At 48.2% G+C, this 17,592-nt stretch overlaps 1 protein-coding gene across 3 annotated transcripts in view; it reads right to left on the bottom strand.

Moving 5' to 3' along the window:
- Positions 1 to 1,003: 1,003 nt before the first annotated feature.
- The window catches only part of LOC128333081 (discoidin, CUB and LCCL domain-containing protein 1-like), a 50,922-nt gene continuing 34,333 nt past the window's right edge, over positions 1,004 to 17,592 (bottom strand). For 2 of the 3 annotated variants that reach the window (XM_053268146.1, XM_053268148.1), the window contains 8 exons: positions 15,876 to 16,070; positions 11,114 to 11,235; positions 9,574 to 9,754; positions 8,100 to 8,192; positions 5,594 to 5,684; positions 4,753 to 4,790; positions 3,013 to 3,135; positions 1,004 to 2,195 (listed from right to left, as the gene is read on the bottom strand). In XM_053268146.1, coding sequence (XP_053124121.1) covers positions 1,654 to 2,195; positions 3,013 to 3,135; positions 4,753 to 4,790; positions 5,594 to 5,684; positions 8,100 to 8,192; positions 9,574 to 9,754; positions 11,114 to 11,235; positions 15,876 to 16,070 — 1,385 coding nt within the window. In that variant the 3' untranslated portion in view covers positions 1,004 to 1,653. Of the gene's footprint in view, positions 2,196 to 3,012; positions 3,136 to 4,752; positions 4,791 to 5,593; positions 5,685 to 8,099; positions 8,193 to 9,573; positions 9,755 to 11,113; positions 11,236 to 15,871; positions 16,071 to 17,592 lie in introns of all 3 variants that reach the window. The other variant, XM_053268147.1, reaches the window with a different exon arrangement.

The following is a 17,592-nucleotide window of genomic DNA, read 5'->3' as shown; positions in this document are numbered from 1 at the left end:
TAACACCACCTCTCCTCCCCAGAGAGGTAATCTGTGTGTAGAAACCACTTTCTGCATATGGGCAGCACAAATTAAATTGGGGCACCAGTGCGGAGAGGTGCTTTGACATCAAACCAAAGTGCCGCTGTCCAGAGATCCATCTGCATGGCTGTTGCACACACACAGCTGCTAGGACTTAGCTGACCAACAGAGGGCGCTGCCATCTTCCACAATGCACATCGCCCATTTGCGAAAGCATCTAAATCAGGGCTGCACAACGTCATCCCATCAGGTGTTGGTGGACTACAACTCCCATCACCTCCAGCCACAGTGGCGAACAGTCAGGGATGATGTGAGTTGTAGTCCACCAACACCTGGTGGGCTGAAGTTGTGCAGCTCTGATTGAAACCCTCTTTTTCTTCGGCCCGACCTCACCAAAACAGGCAACTGGCACTGTTAAAGACAGTAATGTTGGTTATCTGACCAAAACTGTGTGTGTAGCTATTGATCCAGTGTCAGGGGAGGAGATCTGGTCTTGGGGTAGCAAGCATGAGTTGTTCCCTTTGCTAAGCAGGGTCCACCCTGTTTTGCATTCAAATGGAAGACTACATGAGTACGTCCTGCATGATATTCCTCTTAGGGGATGGGGCCGCTCTGAGAAGAGCACCTGCAGGCTTGCATGCAGAAGGTTCCAAGTTCCCTCCCTGGCAGCATCTCCAAGATAGGCCTGAGAGAGACTCCTGCCTGCAACCTTGGAAAAGCCGCTGCCAGTCTGGGTTGACAATACTGAGCTACATGGACCAATGATCTGATTCATTATATGGCAGCTTTCTATGTTTCATATGGCAGAAACAGGGCTGTTTCTGACCTACAAGTTGGGCATATGAACATGATTCCACATGATGGAACATGATGGGGCTTGTTGCCTGTCTGGACGCTCCTCCTTCCCGGCTGTCACTCCTGGGGAACAAGGCCTGTTTCCGAGTGTATTATATATGTCTATCATTATCAACAACAAAATTGGTAACGTCAGAGAAAATTATATACATAATATATTATTACAGACACCCTGACACAGACATAATGGTTCCTTCAAGTCCCAGTGAGGATGACCCAGAGGTAATTGTTAAAGTTGGACATCCCAGCCACACCCCACAAGAGTTCAAAGGGCCAAAGCTTTCCAGAAGGTGAGCATCGAGACCACGAGTCATTTAAGAAACGTTTCCTTTTGCTGGTGGGAGACCAAGCGGATGCCTCGGCTAGAAGACCCTCCATTCTCTGTGCAGAGATCTTCGGCCTCATTCTAAGCACAGGATCTTGGACACAGAGAAGGGTCAGCCAACGGTATGATGGTGCCCGAGACAAAATACCAAAGGCGGCCTTGCCCTATGACCCTGGGGGAACAGCCCCCTTCCAAAACTGGCGGGGAGGAGGCAAGGTTGCCAGCAGCCTCCTCTTCTCTCCTTGTGCTGCTTGCAAGCTTTACCAGGAGTGTGACGGGAGGGGTTGCTTGGAAAGCTTGCGAGGGTCAGGCCAGTCACGAAAAGCTGCTCCAACGGCGGTGGCAGGGGCGGTGCATCTTGTGGGCGCCCCAATAACCCGCCACTCGAGGCAACCACCTCCCCTCGCCTCCTGAAAGGGCCGTCCCTGGCACGGGATCTCTTGCCGTGTGGCTCACAGGGGCTCGTGATAGATGTGCGTGAGGGCGGAGTCCTGGAGCTGGAAGCAGCTGCCTTGTGGAGACGTCGCTGCCTGGGCAGCAGGAATTTCGCCCCTTGGGCTGAGGGTCCGATCGCCTTGAGGCTCCATGTAGATGGCGCCAGCCTCCGCGGAGCCGTCCGTCAGGCCCACGTCACCCGCTGTGCTATCCGCTTTCCCCGCCGGCCGCGGACTGGGGAAGTCGTATTGCAGCTGGGGCTCCGGGCAGCCCGGTGATGCCAGCGACCCGGCCTGGCTCTGGGGTGATGGAAGGACTTTGACCACACAGATGTTCTTCCTGCAGGCGTCGCCCTCCGGCACTGCGGGCTGCTCGGTGAAGGGCGTGGCGTACTCAGGCTCGGGCGGCAAGGGCTCCGCGTACTCGTGGTATTGGCCCGGCACGTCGTAGTGGTTCACCACTAGGGGGAGTGTGTAGCCTTCGTCCAGGGCGGGCTTGAAGGTGGTGGGGGCAGTCTGGCTGCTGGGGCTTAGCTGGACCACGTCTGGCTCTGCATAATCTGTCCCCGGAGAAAGGAGAAGCGGAGAAATGAGGGACACGCCCCTCTGAAAGAGGGGTACCCTATACATCCCATTGGGATGGATGACTCTGGTTTTCCCCCCAATAGGACTGGATAATGAGCCCTTTTTAGACTGTGAGCCCTTTGGGGACAGGGACCCATCTTATTTGTTTGTTACTTCTCTGTGTAAACCGCCCGGAGCCATTTTTGGAAGGGCGGTATAGAAATCGAATAAATAAATAATAAATAAATAAATTAAATTATGACTGGCTGAGCCCCTAAGACATGCCAAGCTTAAAAGGCCCCTTCGTATCTCTCTCTCTCTCTCACACACACACACACACACACACACACACACACACACACACACACACACTATTCAAACCAAAGGGACAATGGAAATAGAAATCATAAAGCCTTATTTTTACTTGGCAAAGATGCAATGATAAAGTAATGTCAAAACAACAACAACCCAGTTGTCTTATTAAAAGTTGTCTTGCTCCATCTGGCTCAGCATCGTCTGCACTGAATGGCAGCAGCTCTCCAAGGGATCAGGCAGGAGTCTTTCCCAGCCCTGCCTGCAGATGCTGTCAGGGATTGAACCTGGGATTTTCTGCATGCAAAGCAGATGCTCTTCCACTGAGCTGCAGTCCTGTTACCAGTTACTGAGTCAGACCCTTGGTCCATCTAGCTCAGTACTGCCCACCCTGACTGACAGCGGCTCCCCAAGGGTTCAGGCAGGAGTCTTTGCCAGCCCTGCCTGCAGATGCTGTCAGGGACTGAACCTGAGATTTCCTGAAGCAGATGCAAAACTCACCTGGGGACTGAGCTCTGCTGAAATCTACGGGCGTCTCAGCTCCAAGGAACGAGCCAATTTCGGAGGCAGAGAGCTGGAGGCTTCCTCCTGAACATACCTGGCTAGCCTCTGAGGTTGGGTAACCTGAAATGAAAAACTGGTCACTGGGAGCAACAACAACAAAAAAGCTGGAAGCAACTGCGCTACTGGTGTTGGAAAAAATATTTCCATTCAGAGAAAGAACCGCATGATTTGGCAGCAAAATCTTTGGCAGAACTTTCTGACAATTCCAAGCCACTTAATGCATTCATAGCAACCAGCACCACACAGTAGATAAAAGGACAGATGGTTTGATTGACACTGGCTGGCATCTTGCTCAGCAGTAGAGCATCTGCTTTGCATGCAGAAGGTCCCAGGTTCAATCCCCGGCATCTCCAAGTAGGGCTTGGAGACTCTCCAAGTAGGGCTTGGAGACTCCTGCCTGAAACCTTGGAGAGCTGCTGCCAGCCAGTGTAGACACTACTGAGCTACGTGGACCAATGGTCTGACTCAGTAGAAGGCAGCCTCCTAATTCCAATATGTGCAAGTGCTGCTAACAGTAGCATGCATACAGCACTCTCCCCACTCTGTGCTTCCGAAGTGTAGTTACTGCATGGAAAATTAAAGGAATTTAGCAACAATTTGACACATAGATTATATTATGCTAGCTTCCATTCACTAGTTCCCAGAATAGAGCCACCCCTAAACATGAATGGGAGAGCTACTTCCAGACTGGGGCCCCAAAATGAAGATAGTTAAGTCAACCAAAGGCAAGGTTGTCAATCAAACAATCCGTTTATTGCAGTCAATATATCAGAATACTAAATACATCAAAAAGATGACCACCCATTCACCAGTATACAAATTGAGTTACAATAATCCAACATATTTGGAATGTGCTCCCTGCCAAAATAAGAGCTCCTCCATCTCTGGCAGCTTTGAAAAGGGCAGTTAAGACACATTTATTTGCCTTTGAACTAACTTACAGAATCCTCTTTTAACTAACTTACAGAATCCACCGGGTTTTTAAAAATTGTTTTAACTTTGTTTGTAATCTGTTTTACTGTAAACCGCCCAGAGATGTGAGTTTAGGGCAGTATACAAATATGCCCAATTAATTAATTAATTAATTACAAAACCCAAGCATAACCCAAGCAGACCTAACAATCTCACATCACCATATTGTCTGTAAAATTCATTCTGAGTCTGTCTATCTATCTATCTCTCTCTCTCACATCACCAGTTGCCTTCTGGTCTTCCTTGCCACTACCAAGAAGTTTGTCATCTCCGGTGCTGGACCTTGTCTGACAGTAGATGGTGGCTGATATACAGCACAGGGTAACGGGGGTGGTTCAGAACTGCTCACGTCCCTGTGTGCATCTAAACCACCACCTGCAGTGTTGCAGAACAGGGCTGTTCCACTCTGACTTAAAATTCCACAACGGTAATTCCGCAACACTGCCTGGAGTGGAAGAGCCCTGTTCTGCAGCAGGTGGTGGTTTAGACACACACAGCAGTGCAGGCAGTGCTGAGCCACCCACATTACCCTGTGTTGTATATCAGCACATAAAAGCTGGCAGATCTGTCAGGCAAAAAAGACAAGGGGGTCTCCACTACCACCACCCCACTGCCAGAAATACGGGACAATCTGCTCATTGTCTCCCAAATGTGATCCACTTTCTTCTTGGCTACGCTTGTTCTTTGCACTTTGGGGTGATTTACCTTTTATGAGGCCACAGTTCTGATCCACTGCTGTCTTTCTGCCAAGGGAGGGAGAAGAATTTCAGTTACGTTCAACAGCGTGTTCCTGCACATGGAGCCCTCTCCCAGCCGCAAGAGCACAGGGCAGTTTTGCAGGCCATTCTCATGCATTGGGGGTGGAGGGTGTCACTAAAAGGATCATAATACAGTACTGGGATTTGCAACTTTGGATAACCGATATGTGTTCCTTGTTGGCATTTGAACTGGGTTTCTCTTCCCTGCCCCCCAATGGAAAGGTAAAGAAGAGGAATTTCCAGCAATTTGGTCCAATCTCTGTATATAATTCTCTTAGACATCCCTGTCGCTAATCCCATGTGTGGCAGCTCTCGCGAGAGTTTGCAAGTGAGGGGAGGGGGAGAGGAATGCTGGAAAGAGGCGGCTGGCCAGCCAAGAGAAAGTAGCAGCGGCGGCAGAACTGGCTGAAGGGATGGGGATGGTGGAGGTGGGGACTGGCTGAAGAGATCGGGGGGGGGGAAGGGGAGGAGAATGAATGAACTGGCTGAAGAGATGTGGGGAAGAACAAACTGGGTGAAGGGATGAGGGGAGAACAGCTGAAGGAATGGAGACAAAATGAAGACAGGGCAGGGATCTGGATTGGTTGCGAGCCTTGGGGCCTTAAGCCAAGATGTGTAACCAAGAGTTGAAGTTAGTTTGCCAACCCAACTGCTCTGGGCTCCTTGGAGGAAGATCGGGATATAAAATGTAAAAATAAATAAATAATAATCAATAATAAGTTAGGGCTGGCCCAGGATTCTGCCAATTGCAGGGCTGAGGGCGGAGAAGGAGGGAAGGTGTGACTCACCTCTTCTTACGACAGAGGAAAACCAGCAGCAAGAGGGCAGAAGAGACTAGCACAAATCCTCCAATCAACAGCATCACCAGTAATGGAGGCCCTGGGGAAGAAGGGAGTCAGGTCAATCAAAGATTATCTCCCCCTCCAGAAGATAGCCCACTTTGCATGTGGGCTGAAAACAACAATGCAGCATCATGCTTGTATTTACTGACCTCCAGTGTTCCCTCTAACAGGAATTCCCAGATGTTGTTGACTACAACTCCCAGAATCCCCAGCTGCAATGGCTTTTGCTTGGGGATTATGGGAGTTTGTAGTCAGCAATATCTGGGAACCGCTCTTAGAGGGAACACTGCTGACATCCCCTTGGAGGGTTCATAGCAGCTTTGGGTGGGCGGGATTTATATCAGGAAACCAGTGCAGAAAGCAAGGGTCAAACGCCTCCTCCTCCAGCACTGCTGCTGTGATCAAACTAGGGATGACTCCTAGCAAAGGGTAGCAGGGGTTCCCCGCAAAAGATTTCCTGCTCCCCCTTTCGCTTCCCCATCCACCAGGCTGAAACCTTACAGCTGGTGTGCAGGGCCAGGCCAGAGAAGCTACCCAGCAGACAGCTGCTTCTGTACCAGCGGGCCATTCCAGGCGGTGCAAGCCTGCGTCCCGGCGTTCCTCCCACCCCCTCACTGAAGTGGTGCATTCCACTCGCTGGGGCATTGCTTCCCCCCATCTCACTGCAGTGCCTGCCAAGGGTGTTTTCACCGCGTTTCTCCCCCCCAAACCCGCCTTTGCTGGGGATGGCAAGCTTCACAGAGTGAGCGGAGGCAAGGGACGGGAGTCCCTCTGGGAAGAGCATCCGCTGGTTTGCCTGCAGAAGGTTCCAAGTTCCCTCCCTGGCCGCATCTCCAGATAGGGTGGAGAAAGACTCCTGCCTGCAGCCTTGGAGATGCTGCTGCCAGTCTGGGTAGACAATACTAAGCTAGATAGACCAATGGTCTGACTCAGTATTAAGGCAGCTTCCTATGTCCCTACAAAGGAAGCTGCTTTATACCGAGACAGACCATTAGTCCATCTAGCTCAGTATCATCTGCCAAGTTTATTGGGGCATTTCCCGGCCCCATTTGAAGATGCCAGGGATTGAACCTGGGACTTTCTTCACACAAAGCAGATGCTCTTCCCCTATGATACAGCCCCATCCTCATAGATGTAGGAACATAGGAAGCTGCCTTATGCCGCAAGACAGACCACTGGTCCATCTGAGCCAGCGTAGTGTAGTGGTTAGAGTGCTGGACTTGGACCGGGGAGACCCGAGTTCAAATCCCCATTCAGCCATGAGACTAGCTGGGTGACTCTGGGCCAGTCACCTCTCTCTCAGCCTAACCTACTTCACAAGGTTGTTGTGAGGAGAAACTTAAGTATGTCATACACCGCTCTGGGCTCCTTGGAGGAAGAGCGGGATATAAAATGTTAAATAAATAAATAAATAAATAAATAAATAAATACTCTACCAAATAAATACTCAACAGCTGGGTGTAGCTGCTGGTTGAGACTGAACCTTCCTACCCAGCAGCAGCCTTACAAACTATTGCTTCCCATCCACCAACCTTGCTTTTTAAAAGCACATGATCACAAAATGGGAGTGTGCACACTTCCCGACCTTGGGTAGGATACTTGTCTTACTCTATGAAAGATCGTGTGAACTAACCGATGGAGTAATCTAAAGGGTGACTAAATTTCAACAGGACTTCCTCTGATAAAATTAGTCAGGATGTCAGCCTGTATGTTTTCCTCGGTATTTATAGGATGTTATTTTACTAAGGAGTATCATATTCCAAACACTTTATAGCCAAACAAACATTGATGGTACTCAAGACAATTTCTGTGAGTTAACAACAGGATTCTGCTACTGCTATGAATATTTATATACTGCTTTTCAACAAAAGCGGTTTACATAGAGAAATAAAAATAAATAAAGATGGTTCCTTGTCCCCCAAAGAGCACGCAATCTAAAAAAGAAACATACGATAGACACCAGCAACAGCCACTGGAGGGATGCTGTGCTGGGGATGGAGAGGACCAGTTGCTCTCCCCCTGCTCAATAAAGAGAACCACCACTTTTAAACTTTTCTCAGTTAGCAGGGACTAATTCTAGCATCAATCAATAGAATCAGGGATTGATTCTAGCATCAATCAATCAATCAATCAATCAATGACTAATGCTTTATGTCTCTGTTGGTGAGCTATTCTTTACATGCGTCAACCAGCCAGATAGAGATTTTGTGTGTGTGTGTGTGTGTGTGTGTGTGTGTGTGTGTGTGTGTGTGTGTGTATGCCCATGTAGGGATGGGGTGAGATCGCTCATGGGAGGCCACTGGTACCTAAAATATGTGCATGCGTGCACACAGACAGACACCCCCACCCACCCACCCCCACACAGAGCACAGGCAGAATCCACCTACCCTCCCACCCCTGCTCTGACTCGAGGAGAAACTATTTCTTGCACTCGCTGGGAAGCAGCACTTACCTGTTTTTTCTTTATTGATAATGATCCCAGGGATTGAGGTGAAAGCGGGAGGGCTGTTGGTTAGGATGGGTTGCTCCTTGGTGCTGTCGTGAGCTGCAAAGAGAAGAATCCCATAAAGACTTGTGCTCTTATATGATCTAGTCTGGTGGCTATAGCCACCTCCAGCCTCAGAGGCAAAATGCCTCTCAAAGCCAGAGGTGGCCGGTTCGAATCCCTGCTGGTATGTTTCCCAGACTATGGGAACTGTTCCAGTTCTTGCCATCCCTGCTGAAGAGAACTCGGAAGGATTTTACGTAGTAGTCATATTTATGAGAAGATCCCTTGGTTATAATTCCTGTAAAAGACAAGATTATACCTGAAAATATGTGAATACGTACATTTTGATAGAAGGATTTAATAATGTTTGCTTTTATAGACTGCTTTTCAGTACAGGTGTACCACCTTAAGTGGCGAAGTGGGAAAATGCTTGACTAACAAGCAGAAGGTTGCTGGTTCGAATCCCCACTGGTATGTTTCCCAGACTATGGGAAACAACTATATCAAGCAGCAGCGACATAGGAAGATGCTGAAAGGCATCATCTCATACTGGAGATGGCAATGGAAAACTCCTCCTGTATTCCACCAAAGACAACCACAGGGCTCTGTGGACGCCAGAAGTTGACACCGACTCGACGGCACACTTTACTGTTACCATTTGCAGGGGAGCAACAGCAGGAGAGAGGGCATGCACACACCTCTTGCCTGTGGGCTTCCCAGAAAGAGGCCTCTGGTGGGCCACTGTGTGAAACAGGATGCTGGGTCAGATAGGCCTTCAGCCTGATCCAGCAGGGCTGTTCTTTTGTTCTTTTGTTCTTATGACTCTTTAATGCACCACACCTCAGGCATTGCTTGCTTATCCTATTCCTTACCCACAAAGGGCAAGGCCAGTGCCAGGTGTCTGCCAAGTCAGGCCCTAGCTGAGGGCTCACAGCTGACCTGCAAGGTCCCAGGGTCCATATGGGGAGTGGCACATAGGAAGCTGTCTTCTACCGAGTAAGACCATAGGTCCATCTAGCTCAGTATTGTCTACCCAGACTGGCAGCGGCTTCTCCAAGGTTGCAGGCAGGAATCTCTCCCAGCCCTATCTTGGAGATGCTGCCAGGGAGGGAACTTGGAATTTTCTGCCTACAAGCAGGCAGGTGCTCTTCCCAGAACAGCTGCATCCCCTGAGGGGAAAATCTCACAGTACTCACATGGAGTCTCCCATTCAAATGCAAACCAGGGCAGACCCTGCTCAGCAAAGGGGACAATTCATCCTTGCTGCTACAAGACAAGCTCTCCGCGGCTGCCAGTCAGTGCAGACCAGACTGAGCAAGATGAACCAATGGTCTGTCTCAGTTGAAGGCAACTTCTTACGTTACTCTATTCCTAGAACGATCCACCTGGCATTAAATCGACAAGCATTGATCCAGAGGTACAACTGGCCAGTCCTTACTTCCACTGTTGCTATAGGGATGCGGGGCTTTCGGGCGAGCTGCTTGGCACCCCAACAGCGCCACTTTCAGGGCGACCCTCTGGTTCCAGCTCAGGGGGACGACGCGGAGGTAGCGGGCCAAGATGGGCGGGATGAAGGCATTGGAGACTTCTTGGCGGCTGTCACTGTTTCCTTCAAAGACCTGGGAATGTGCGGAGATGGAAGAAGGGAAATGGGACACGCAAATGGGAAATGGGTCACGGGTGTCTGTTCAGAAGGGACATGATCCACCTGAGCCCTGATCAACATTGATGTTGGCTGATACAATGAGGGAAATTGCTCAAAGAAGTCCCACTAAAATTAAAAGGACAAGTTAGGCCAGGCCTGCTCAACTTTGCCCCCCTCCAGCTGTTTTTGGACTACAGCTCCCATCATCCCTAGCCACAGTGGCCAATAGCCAGGGATTATGGGAGTTGTCGGCCAATATCTGCAGGAGGTCCAAAGCTGAGCAGCCCTAAGTTAGGCATTGGCTACCTTGTTTTAATTTCAGTGGGGCTACTCTGAGTAATTTTCTTCATCAGGTCAGCCAGTAGCACACATCGAGTGTTCAGTGCTCTTCTCATGGAAGGTCTTGATGCAATCCTTACCATGTTTATTATTTCTTTGCAGGGCTGCACAACTTCAGCCTTCTTGCAGATATGGGACTAAAACTCCCATCATGCCTGACTATTGGCCACTGTCACTGGGGCTTATGGGAGTTGTAGTCCAAAAACAGCTGGAGGGCCAAAGTTGTGCAGCCCTGAGAGGCTTTTCAGAGGAAACCCCCAACACAGCTTACATAAAATCCATAAGTGATTTAATAAGAGAGCCAGTGTGGTGTAGTGGTTAAAGTGTTGTCCTAGGACCAGGGAGACCTGAGTTCAAATCCCCATTCAGCCATGAAACTCACTGGGTGACTCTGGACCAGTCACATCTCTCTCAGCCTAACCTACTTCACAGGGTTGTTGTGAGGATAAACAGAACCATGTACTCTGAGCTCCTTGCAGGAAGAGTTTGATATAAATGTAAAAAAAAAATTAAAATTAAAATAAATAAGTGCCTGTAAAAAGCTGTACATTAACTCAATTGGAACGTGGGGAACTGGGAGATGACAGCTCCCAGGGTTTACTCTCTCTGTCTTTTCCTCCCCCTCTCTCTCCCTCTCCCCTCCCCTCTCCTCCCCTCCCTTCACAGCAATATATGCCCCATTAGCTTTGTGGTGGCAGCTGGGGGAGAGAGAGGCCATCTTAGTTGGAACCAGTGTGGTGTAGTGGTTAAAGAGTTGGACTAGGATTGGGGAGACCTAAGTTCAAATCCCCGCTCAGCCATGAAACTCACTGGGTGACCTTGGGCCAGGCATGGCTCTCTCAACCTAATCTACCTCCCAGGGTTGTTGTGAGGAGAAACGTAACTATATATGTTTATCTGGGCTCCCTGGAGGAAGAGTAGGATAGAAATACCACAACTAACTAAATAGACTTGGCAGTTCCTGTAGGCAATCCCCAATTCTTGTCTGCCTTACCGTCTCTTCCTTGCCGCTGTTGGACTTGTAGCTGTTCCAGTTCTTGCCATCCCTGCTGAAGAGAACTCGGTAGGATTTTACATAGTAGTCATAGTTATGAGAAGATCCCTTGGTTATAATCCCTGTTAAAAGACAAGATTATACCTGAAAATATGTGAATGCGTACATTTGGCAGAAGGATTTAATAATGTTTGCTTTTATAGATTGCTTTTCAGTACAGATGTACCACCTTTAGTTGTGCAGCAGGAAAATACTTGACTAACAAGCAGAAGGTTGCTGGTTCGAATCCCCGCTGGTATGTTTCCCAGACTATGGGAAACAACTATATCAAGCAGCAGTGATATAGGAAGATGCTGAAAGGCATCATCTCATACTGGAGATGGCAATGGGAAACCCCTCCTGTATTCTACCAAAGACAACCACGGGGATCTGTGGGCACCAGGAGTCTACTTGATGGCACACTCTACTTACTTTTTCAATGCAGGTGTACCTCATTATCCATGGGAGGTTCTGTTCCTTGCCTACAACTGCGAGTAACGAAATCACAAATAATGAGTCATTATACCTATGGGAACTGGGGGGTTAGGTTCCCGGAGGGTCAAAATTGTAAGAAAAAAAAGCCCAGAAATGTGAAAAAGGGCAAAAAAAATAAAATAATAATAATAAAAAATTAAGTGCCCTACCATGCTCTGTAGGCCTCCAACTATGTAGCAATGCCTCCCAGAAGTCCAAATTCTTCCATTTACCCACAATTATTTTATGGAATTTTTAAAAAACAACAACAAACAAACACTAAATGAGCCACAAAATTGTACCCTTTTACAAAATGGCATCCGGAAATGACCTCCGAGGTCATTTACAGCCATTTCCAAACCTCAGATACATGAAACTAACCCCCCTTTTACTGTCCCCGCCCCCTGTATGCTGAAGTTGAGTGTCAGTTACCCGACTGTGATATGTGAATCTGTGTATTACCCACAGATAAGGAATCCGCGTTGAGTGAGGTCTGCCTGTACAAAGTTCTCAAAGTAGCTTACATAGAAAAATAAGAAGAAGATGGTTCCCTGTCCCTATGGGGCTCGCAGTCTAAAAAGAAACATAAGGTAGAAACCAAGAGCAGCCACTGGAGGGATTCTGTGCTAGGGTTGGATATGCTCAGTTGCTCTCCTGCTGCTAAGAGAATCATCACTTTAAGGATGTCTCTCTGATCAGTTAGCAGGGGCACCAACTTAGTGGGGGTAAACCTGCCTTATACTGAAAAGGTTCCTTGCATCTTCCTTACAAGGCAAGACTACACCTGGGGCTTTTTAGTTTAGAAAAAAGATGACCAAGAGGAGACATGACAGAGATCTATGAAATCATGCATGGTGTGAAGAAAGTTGATAGAGATACATTTTTCTCCCTTTTTCATAACATTAGAATCAGGGGTCATCCCATGAAACTGATGGCCAAGAAATTTAGGACTGACCAAAGGAACTACTTTTTCACACTATGCATAATCAACCTTCTGCCTCAAGATGTGGTGACAGCCAACAGCCTGGATGGCTTTAAGAGGTGTTTCAATAAATTCATGGAGGACAGATCTATCAAATGGCTACTAGTTGGATTGGCTATAGGCCACCTCCAGCCTCAGAGCCAAGATGCCTCTCAATAACAGTTGCAGGAGAGTAGCAGTAGGAACGAGGGCATTCCCTCAGCTCTTGCCTGTGGGCTTCCCAGAGGCATCTGGTGTGAAACAGGATGCTGGACTAGATAGGCCTTGGGCCTGATCCAGCAGGGCTGTCCTTATGTAGGTCAGCATTATATAATGTAGGGGTTCCCAACCTTTTTTTTAAACAAGTGTGCCCCATCTGTTGCAAACCTTCAGCTCAGGTACCCCACAGAGATTGTTAGTGTGTTTAATCACACCCCCTCAAGACACAAAGCTGGGGAGGTATATAACTAATACCTTAGAAGACAGAATCAAGATTCAGTTTGATCTGGACATGCTCAGATATTGGGCCAAAACTAACACGATGAAGTTTAATAGAGTCAAATGTAAAGTCCTCCACTGGAACGAGAAAAATCAAATGCATCTGAAGAAGTGGGTTATAACCCACAAAAGCTTATGCATTAAAAATACAGGATGTGGAGACCTGGTTTTACACCAATACACATGCAAGGGACCTAGGTGTTTTATCAGACAATAAGTTGAACATGAGCCAGCTGTGTGATGCAGCTGCTAAAAAAGCTAATGCGATTTTTTTAGGAGAGTAGGACTTGAAGACCTCTACTAGAGCCCCTTCCAAATCTAAAATCCTACAATTCTATCTAATATTCCAAAGTACAATGTTTCTGAACATAGATGTTCCATTGAACTTCCTTAAATCTATTTCCGTTGAGCTATTTCCGTTGAAGATCCATATGAATGCATAACCAGAGCACCTTTGGGTGAGAAGGAGGTGCTGACAGACTCAGGATAACCTGCACCAATGTTGGTTTCACAAACACCTTAAGAAAAAGAAAACCCAAAGGGGCACCCCCCCTCCCAATAAAAACCAGTCCCAATGTAAGTCAATGAAGCGGAATGTGCACAGACTCAGAAGGCAGTTAACAGACAGCCAGGTGGGTGGAGCTAACTCAGCGGCAAGGAGTGCGGGGAAGGAGGGCTTGAACAAAAAGAGCGTGGAATTTCTCTGCTTGAAGAATACTCCCTCCAGACAGTCACAACCCCTTCTGCTTCTGAGGGGGAAAGGTGCCTAAAACTTTAGGCACAGACAGGAAACTTGCAGCCCAGGGATTTACTGCAACATTTTCCTGCAAGTCTATACTTGCCGTGTGTAATAGTCTTTGTCAGACCTCTCATCCATGAATTTATCTAATCCCCTACTCTCCCATGGGTCATGATGGAGATGCAGCTCCTGAAAAGTTTCCAGGCAATAAATCCAGATATTTCACTCTCTTTCCTTGCTCCAAAAAGCATCAGTCTGAGAGGTGATCAGAGTGGACACCCCCCCCCCCCTCTGCCAAGCCGGTTCTTTTCCTGCATTCCATTCGGCCTCCAGCCACTCCGCTTCACAAAGCCTCTATTTTCCCTCACGCCAATTAACAAGGGCATTCTGGGGCCGCCACACAAAAGCCGCAGTTTCTCTGGAGGCCTCCTGAAACAAAAGTGAATTTGCCAGGATACAATATGAAACTTGTTCGGAGGCCTGGCACAGTCATATCCCTGAGGTAACGGGGACAGGGAGGAAGGAATGAGGGAAAGGGAAAGGAAGGAGAGGCTGGAGGGATGCAAAGAATGAAAGGGAGGCAGGAAGGAAGGAAGGAGGGGAAGAGAAGGATATAAAAGGAACCCTGTTCAGCTTCCAGGCTCCATACAGACTTTTTGTTTCCAAAGAGCCAAATAGGCCATGTTTGGTGTGCTATGAAAAAGGGCTGGCATATGTCTTGAAAATTTAAAAAAGAATAATACAGCAGCTTTTAGACTAATATTTTAATGCACGGGCTTTGGTGGGTTATAACCCACTTCCTCAGATGCAGGGTGAAAGCAAGAACGGTCAGTTACAGGCAGGTAAGGTAAAGGTAAAGTGTGCCCTCGAATCAGTGTTGACTCCTGGCGACCACAGAGCCCTGTGGTTGTCTACAGTAGAAAACAGGAGGGGGTTTACCGTTGCCACCTCCCGCACAGTATGAGATGACGCCTTTCAGCATCTTCCTATATCGCTGCTGCCCAATATAGGTGTTTCCCATAGTCTGCGATACATACCAGTGGGGATTCGAACCGGCAACCTCTGGCTTGCTAGTCAAGTCATTTCTCCGCTGTGCCATTAGGTGGTTACAGGCAGGTAGTGGGGGCCATAGCTTAGTGGTAGAGCATCTGCTTTGCATGCAGAAGGTCACAGGTTCACACCTTGGCAACATCCCCATGTAGGGCCAGGAAAGTCTCTTGTTTGAAACCTCTGAGTGCCACTACCAGTCAGTGTACTGAGCTAGATGGATCAATGGTCTGACACAGTATAAGGCAGCTTCCTGTGTTCCTCTGACAAAAACTCCATATACATTTAAAGATACCTTGATAACCTGTCAATGATTTTAGATAGATTCCTTTATTACGGTCATTGACCAGCTGAATAAACACCATGCTATGATCTCCATCCATGTCAGCTGAAAAAAGGGGATACTTACATCAAGTGAGTATCGCTACACAATTATTTTAGACATGCCAGGGAGCAAAAGAGAGAAATTACTGACTATAGTCCTATTCAGACATTATATTGTATGAGTGTACAGATGTATATACACTCATACATGTGTATGTCTGAATGATTGTACCTGGGTTCATTTTAAAGGTGAACCTGTGTACAGGCCCCTCAAATGCATGGTGCAGAGAGGAAGTGTACTGCTGTATCTGTGTGCCACAGAATGTGTGAATGATGATGTACAGATGTATACCCTTGTTCAGATGGAAAGCTCCCTAAGTTCATTGGGTGACTCCTGAGTTCTAGCATTAGGATGAGCTGCAGAGGAGCAACAGCAGGAGAGAAGGCATGCCCTCACCTCTTGCCTGTGGGCTTCCCAGAGGCATCTGGTGATCCACTGTGTGAAAGAGGATGCTGGACTAGATAGGCCTTGGGCCTGATCCAGCAGGGTTGTTCTTATGAGAGAGGGAGCAAAACCTCTCCTCATTAAGATTCCCCACACCAGGCATGATCTGGTAAGCCTCTGCCATGTCCCTCACTTTAGGTGCACACCCACACAAAAGCTGCTGATACTTACTGACCTGTGATGTTCCTCTTTCCGCCCAAGTCTATCTCCAGCCATTCACTGACAGAACTCTGATCCGCTGCCCAGGAGCCCCCATTGGCCCCAAAAGCGGCTTGCTCAGCTCCCCAGGCCTGACTCTCCCCCAGGACGTTCTGTTCATGCCAGTAGGATGAAGCGTTGAAGCTGGCAACCTGCAGGGCACTGTTGCAGTCTGCAAAATGAAGCACAGGGACATGCTCTTAGGAACATAGAACATAGGAAGCTGCCTTCTACCGAGTGAGACCCTTGATCCATCTAGCTCAGCATTGTCTACCCAGACTGGCAGCAGCTTCTTCAAGGTTGCAGGCAGGAGTCTCCCCCAGCCCTATCTTGGAGATGCTTCCAGGGAGGGAACTTGGAATTTTCTGCAATACAAGCATGCAGGTGCTCTTTCCAGAGTGGCCCCCTCCCCTAAGGGGAATATCTCACAGTGCTCACATGTAGTCTTCCATTCAAATGCAACCAGGGCAGACCCTGCTTAGCAAAGGGGGACAATTCATGCTTGCTTCTTTGTTGGTCCTCACATCAATCTTGGGAGGGAGTAATTACAATTTCCAGTTTTGCTGCAGAACAGGAACAGAACTACAATAGGGTGGATGGGTTCGAAGAACTCGAGCCACCCAGCTCCTGGGGGCCGCCAGATTCCCCCCATCCTGTGTTGGTTGCTGGGTGCATGAACAAAATATGAGGGAGAGAAAATAAAATAAACATGCCCAGCAAGCAGACGCCAGTTGGGAATGAGCTCCAGGGCTCTGGCCATGCCCCCTTGCATGTGAAATCATGCACACAGCCCCCCCCCCCAAAACAACCCCAAGCCCTAACAGGGTGCCCAAAAAACCCCAGCAGGGCAGCCAGGGATGGGGGCGAACACAGACCTCTGCTCCCTTTGCCATGCCACTGTTGCAGAATTTAATGTTGTGAAAAGCACTGAGGCCTGTATTATGTATGCCAGGAGATGCTGCATTGTTGAGTAGTGCTTTTTGGACCTCTGCAGCTCAGGTCGTTTTGGGGAGCTGAAGCTGTCGGGTGGAGCTTCTGCAGATCCTGAGCCTAACAATAAAGAGCAGTGATGTTTTTAAGCTTGTGTCCCCCCTCCATGTTTCCTGCTACTATCACAGCAGCCTGAGCAGGTGTTGATGAGTAAAAGGCAGAAAAGAGCCAACTCTTGAAAGCAGCCAAATTTGCAAATGACAGCTGCGTAGAAGCTGATGGGAGCTGGTACAGCATAGTGGCTAAGAGATGATGGGCTGGTGTATCCATTTATTTATTTTTTACATTTCTACCCTGCTCTTCCTCCAAGGAGCCCAGAGCGGTGTACAATGCATGATTATATTTATCCTCACAACAACCCTGAGAGTAGGTTAGGCTGAGAGAGAAGCAAATGGTCCAGAGACACCCAGTGAGTTTCATGGCTGACGGGGAATTGAACCTGGGTTTCTCTGGTCCTAGTTCAACGCCCTAACCTCTACACCATGCTGGTTCTCCATTCAATTGGTTCTCACAACTAAAGCAATGTCTGGCTTTTTACTGGCAAATCCCAGATTGGATCGCTGAGTTATGCTCACTTTTGTGGAATGTGGACTGTAAAAAAACCTCCTGATCCCAGATCCACACTGCAACTGATCAACATTTAACTGAGATTGGGACTCTCGTGATCGATCCCAGTTAAATGTGGGTTGGCTGCAGCACAAATC

Source organism: Hemicordylus capensis, chromosome 7 (assembly GCF_027244095.1).
Source record: "Hemicordylus capensis ecotype Gifberg chromosome 7, rHemCap1.1.pri, whole genome shotgun sequence".
In the NCBI taxonomy this organism is placed as follows: Eukaryota; Metazoa; Chordata; class Lepidosauria; order Squamata; family Cordylidae; genus Hemicordylus; species Hemicordylus capensis.
The sequence above is the reverse complement of the archived record's forward strand: the minus strand, read 5'-3'. Positions and strand labels throughout refer to the sequence as shown.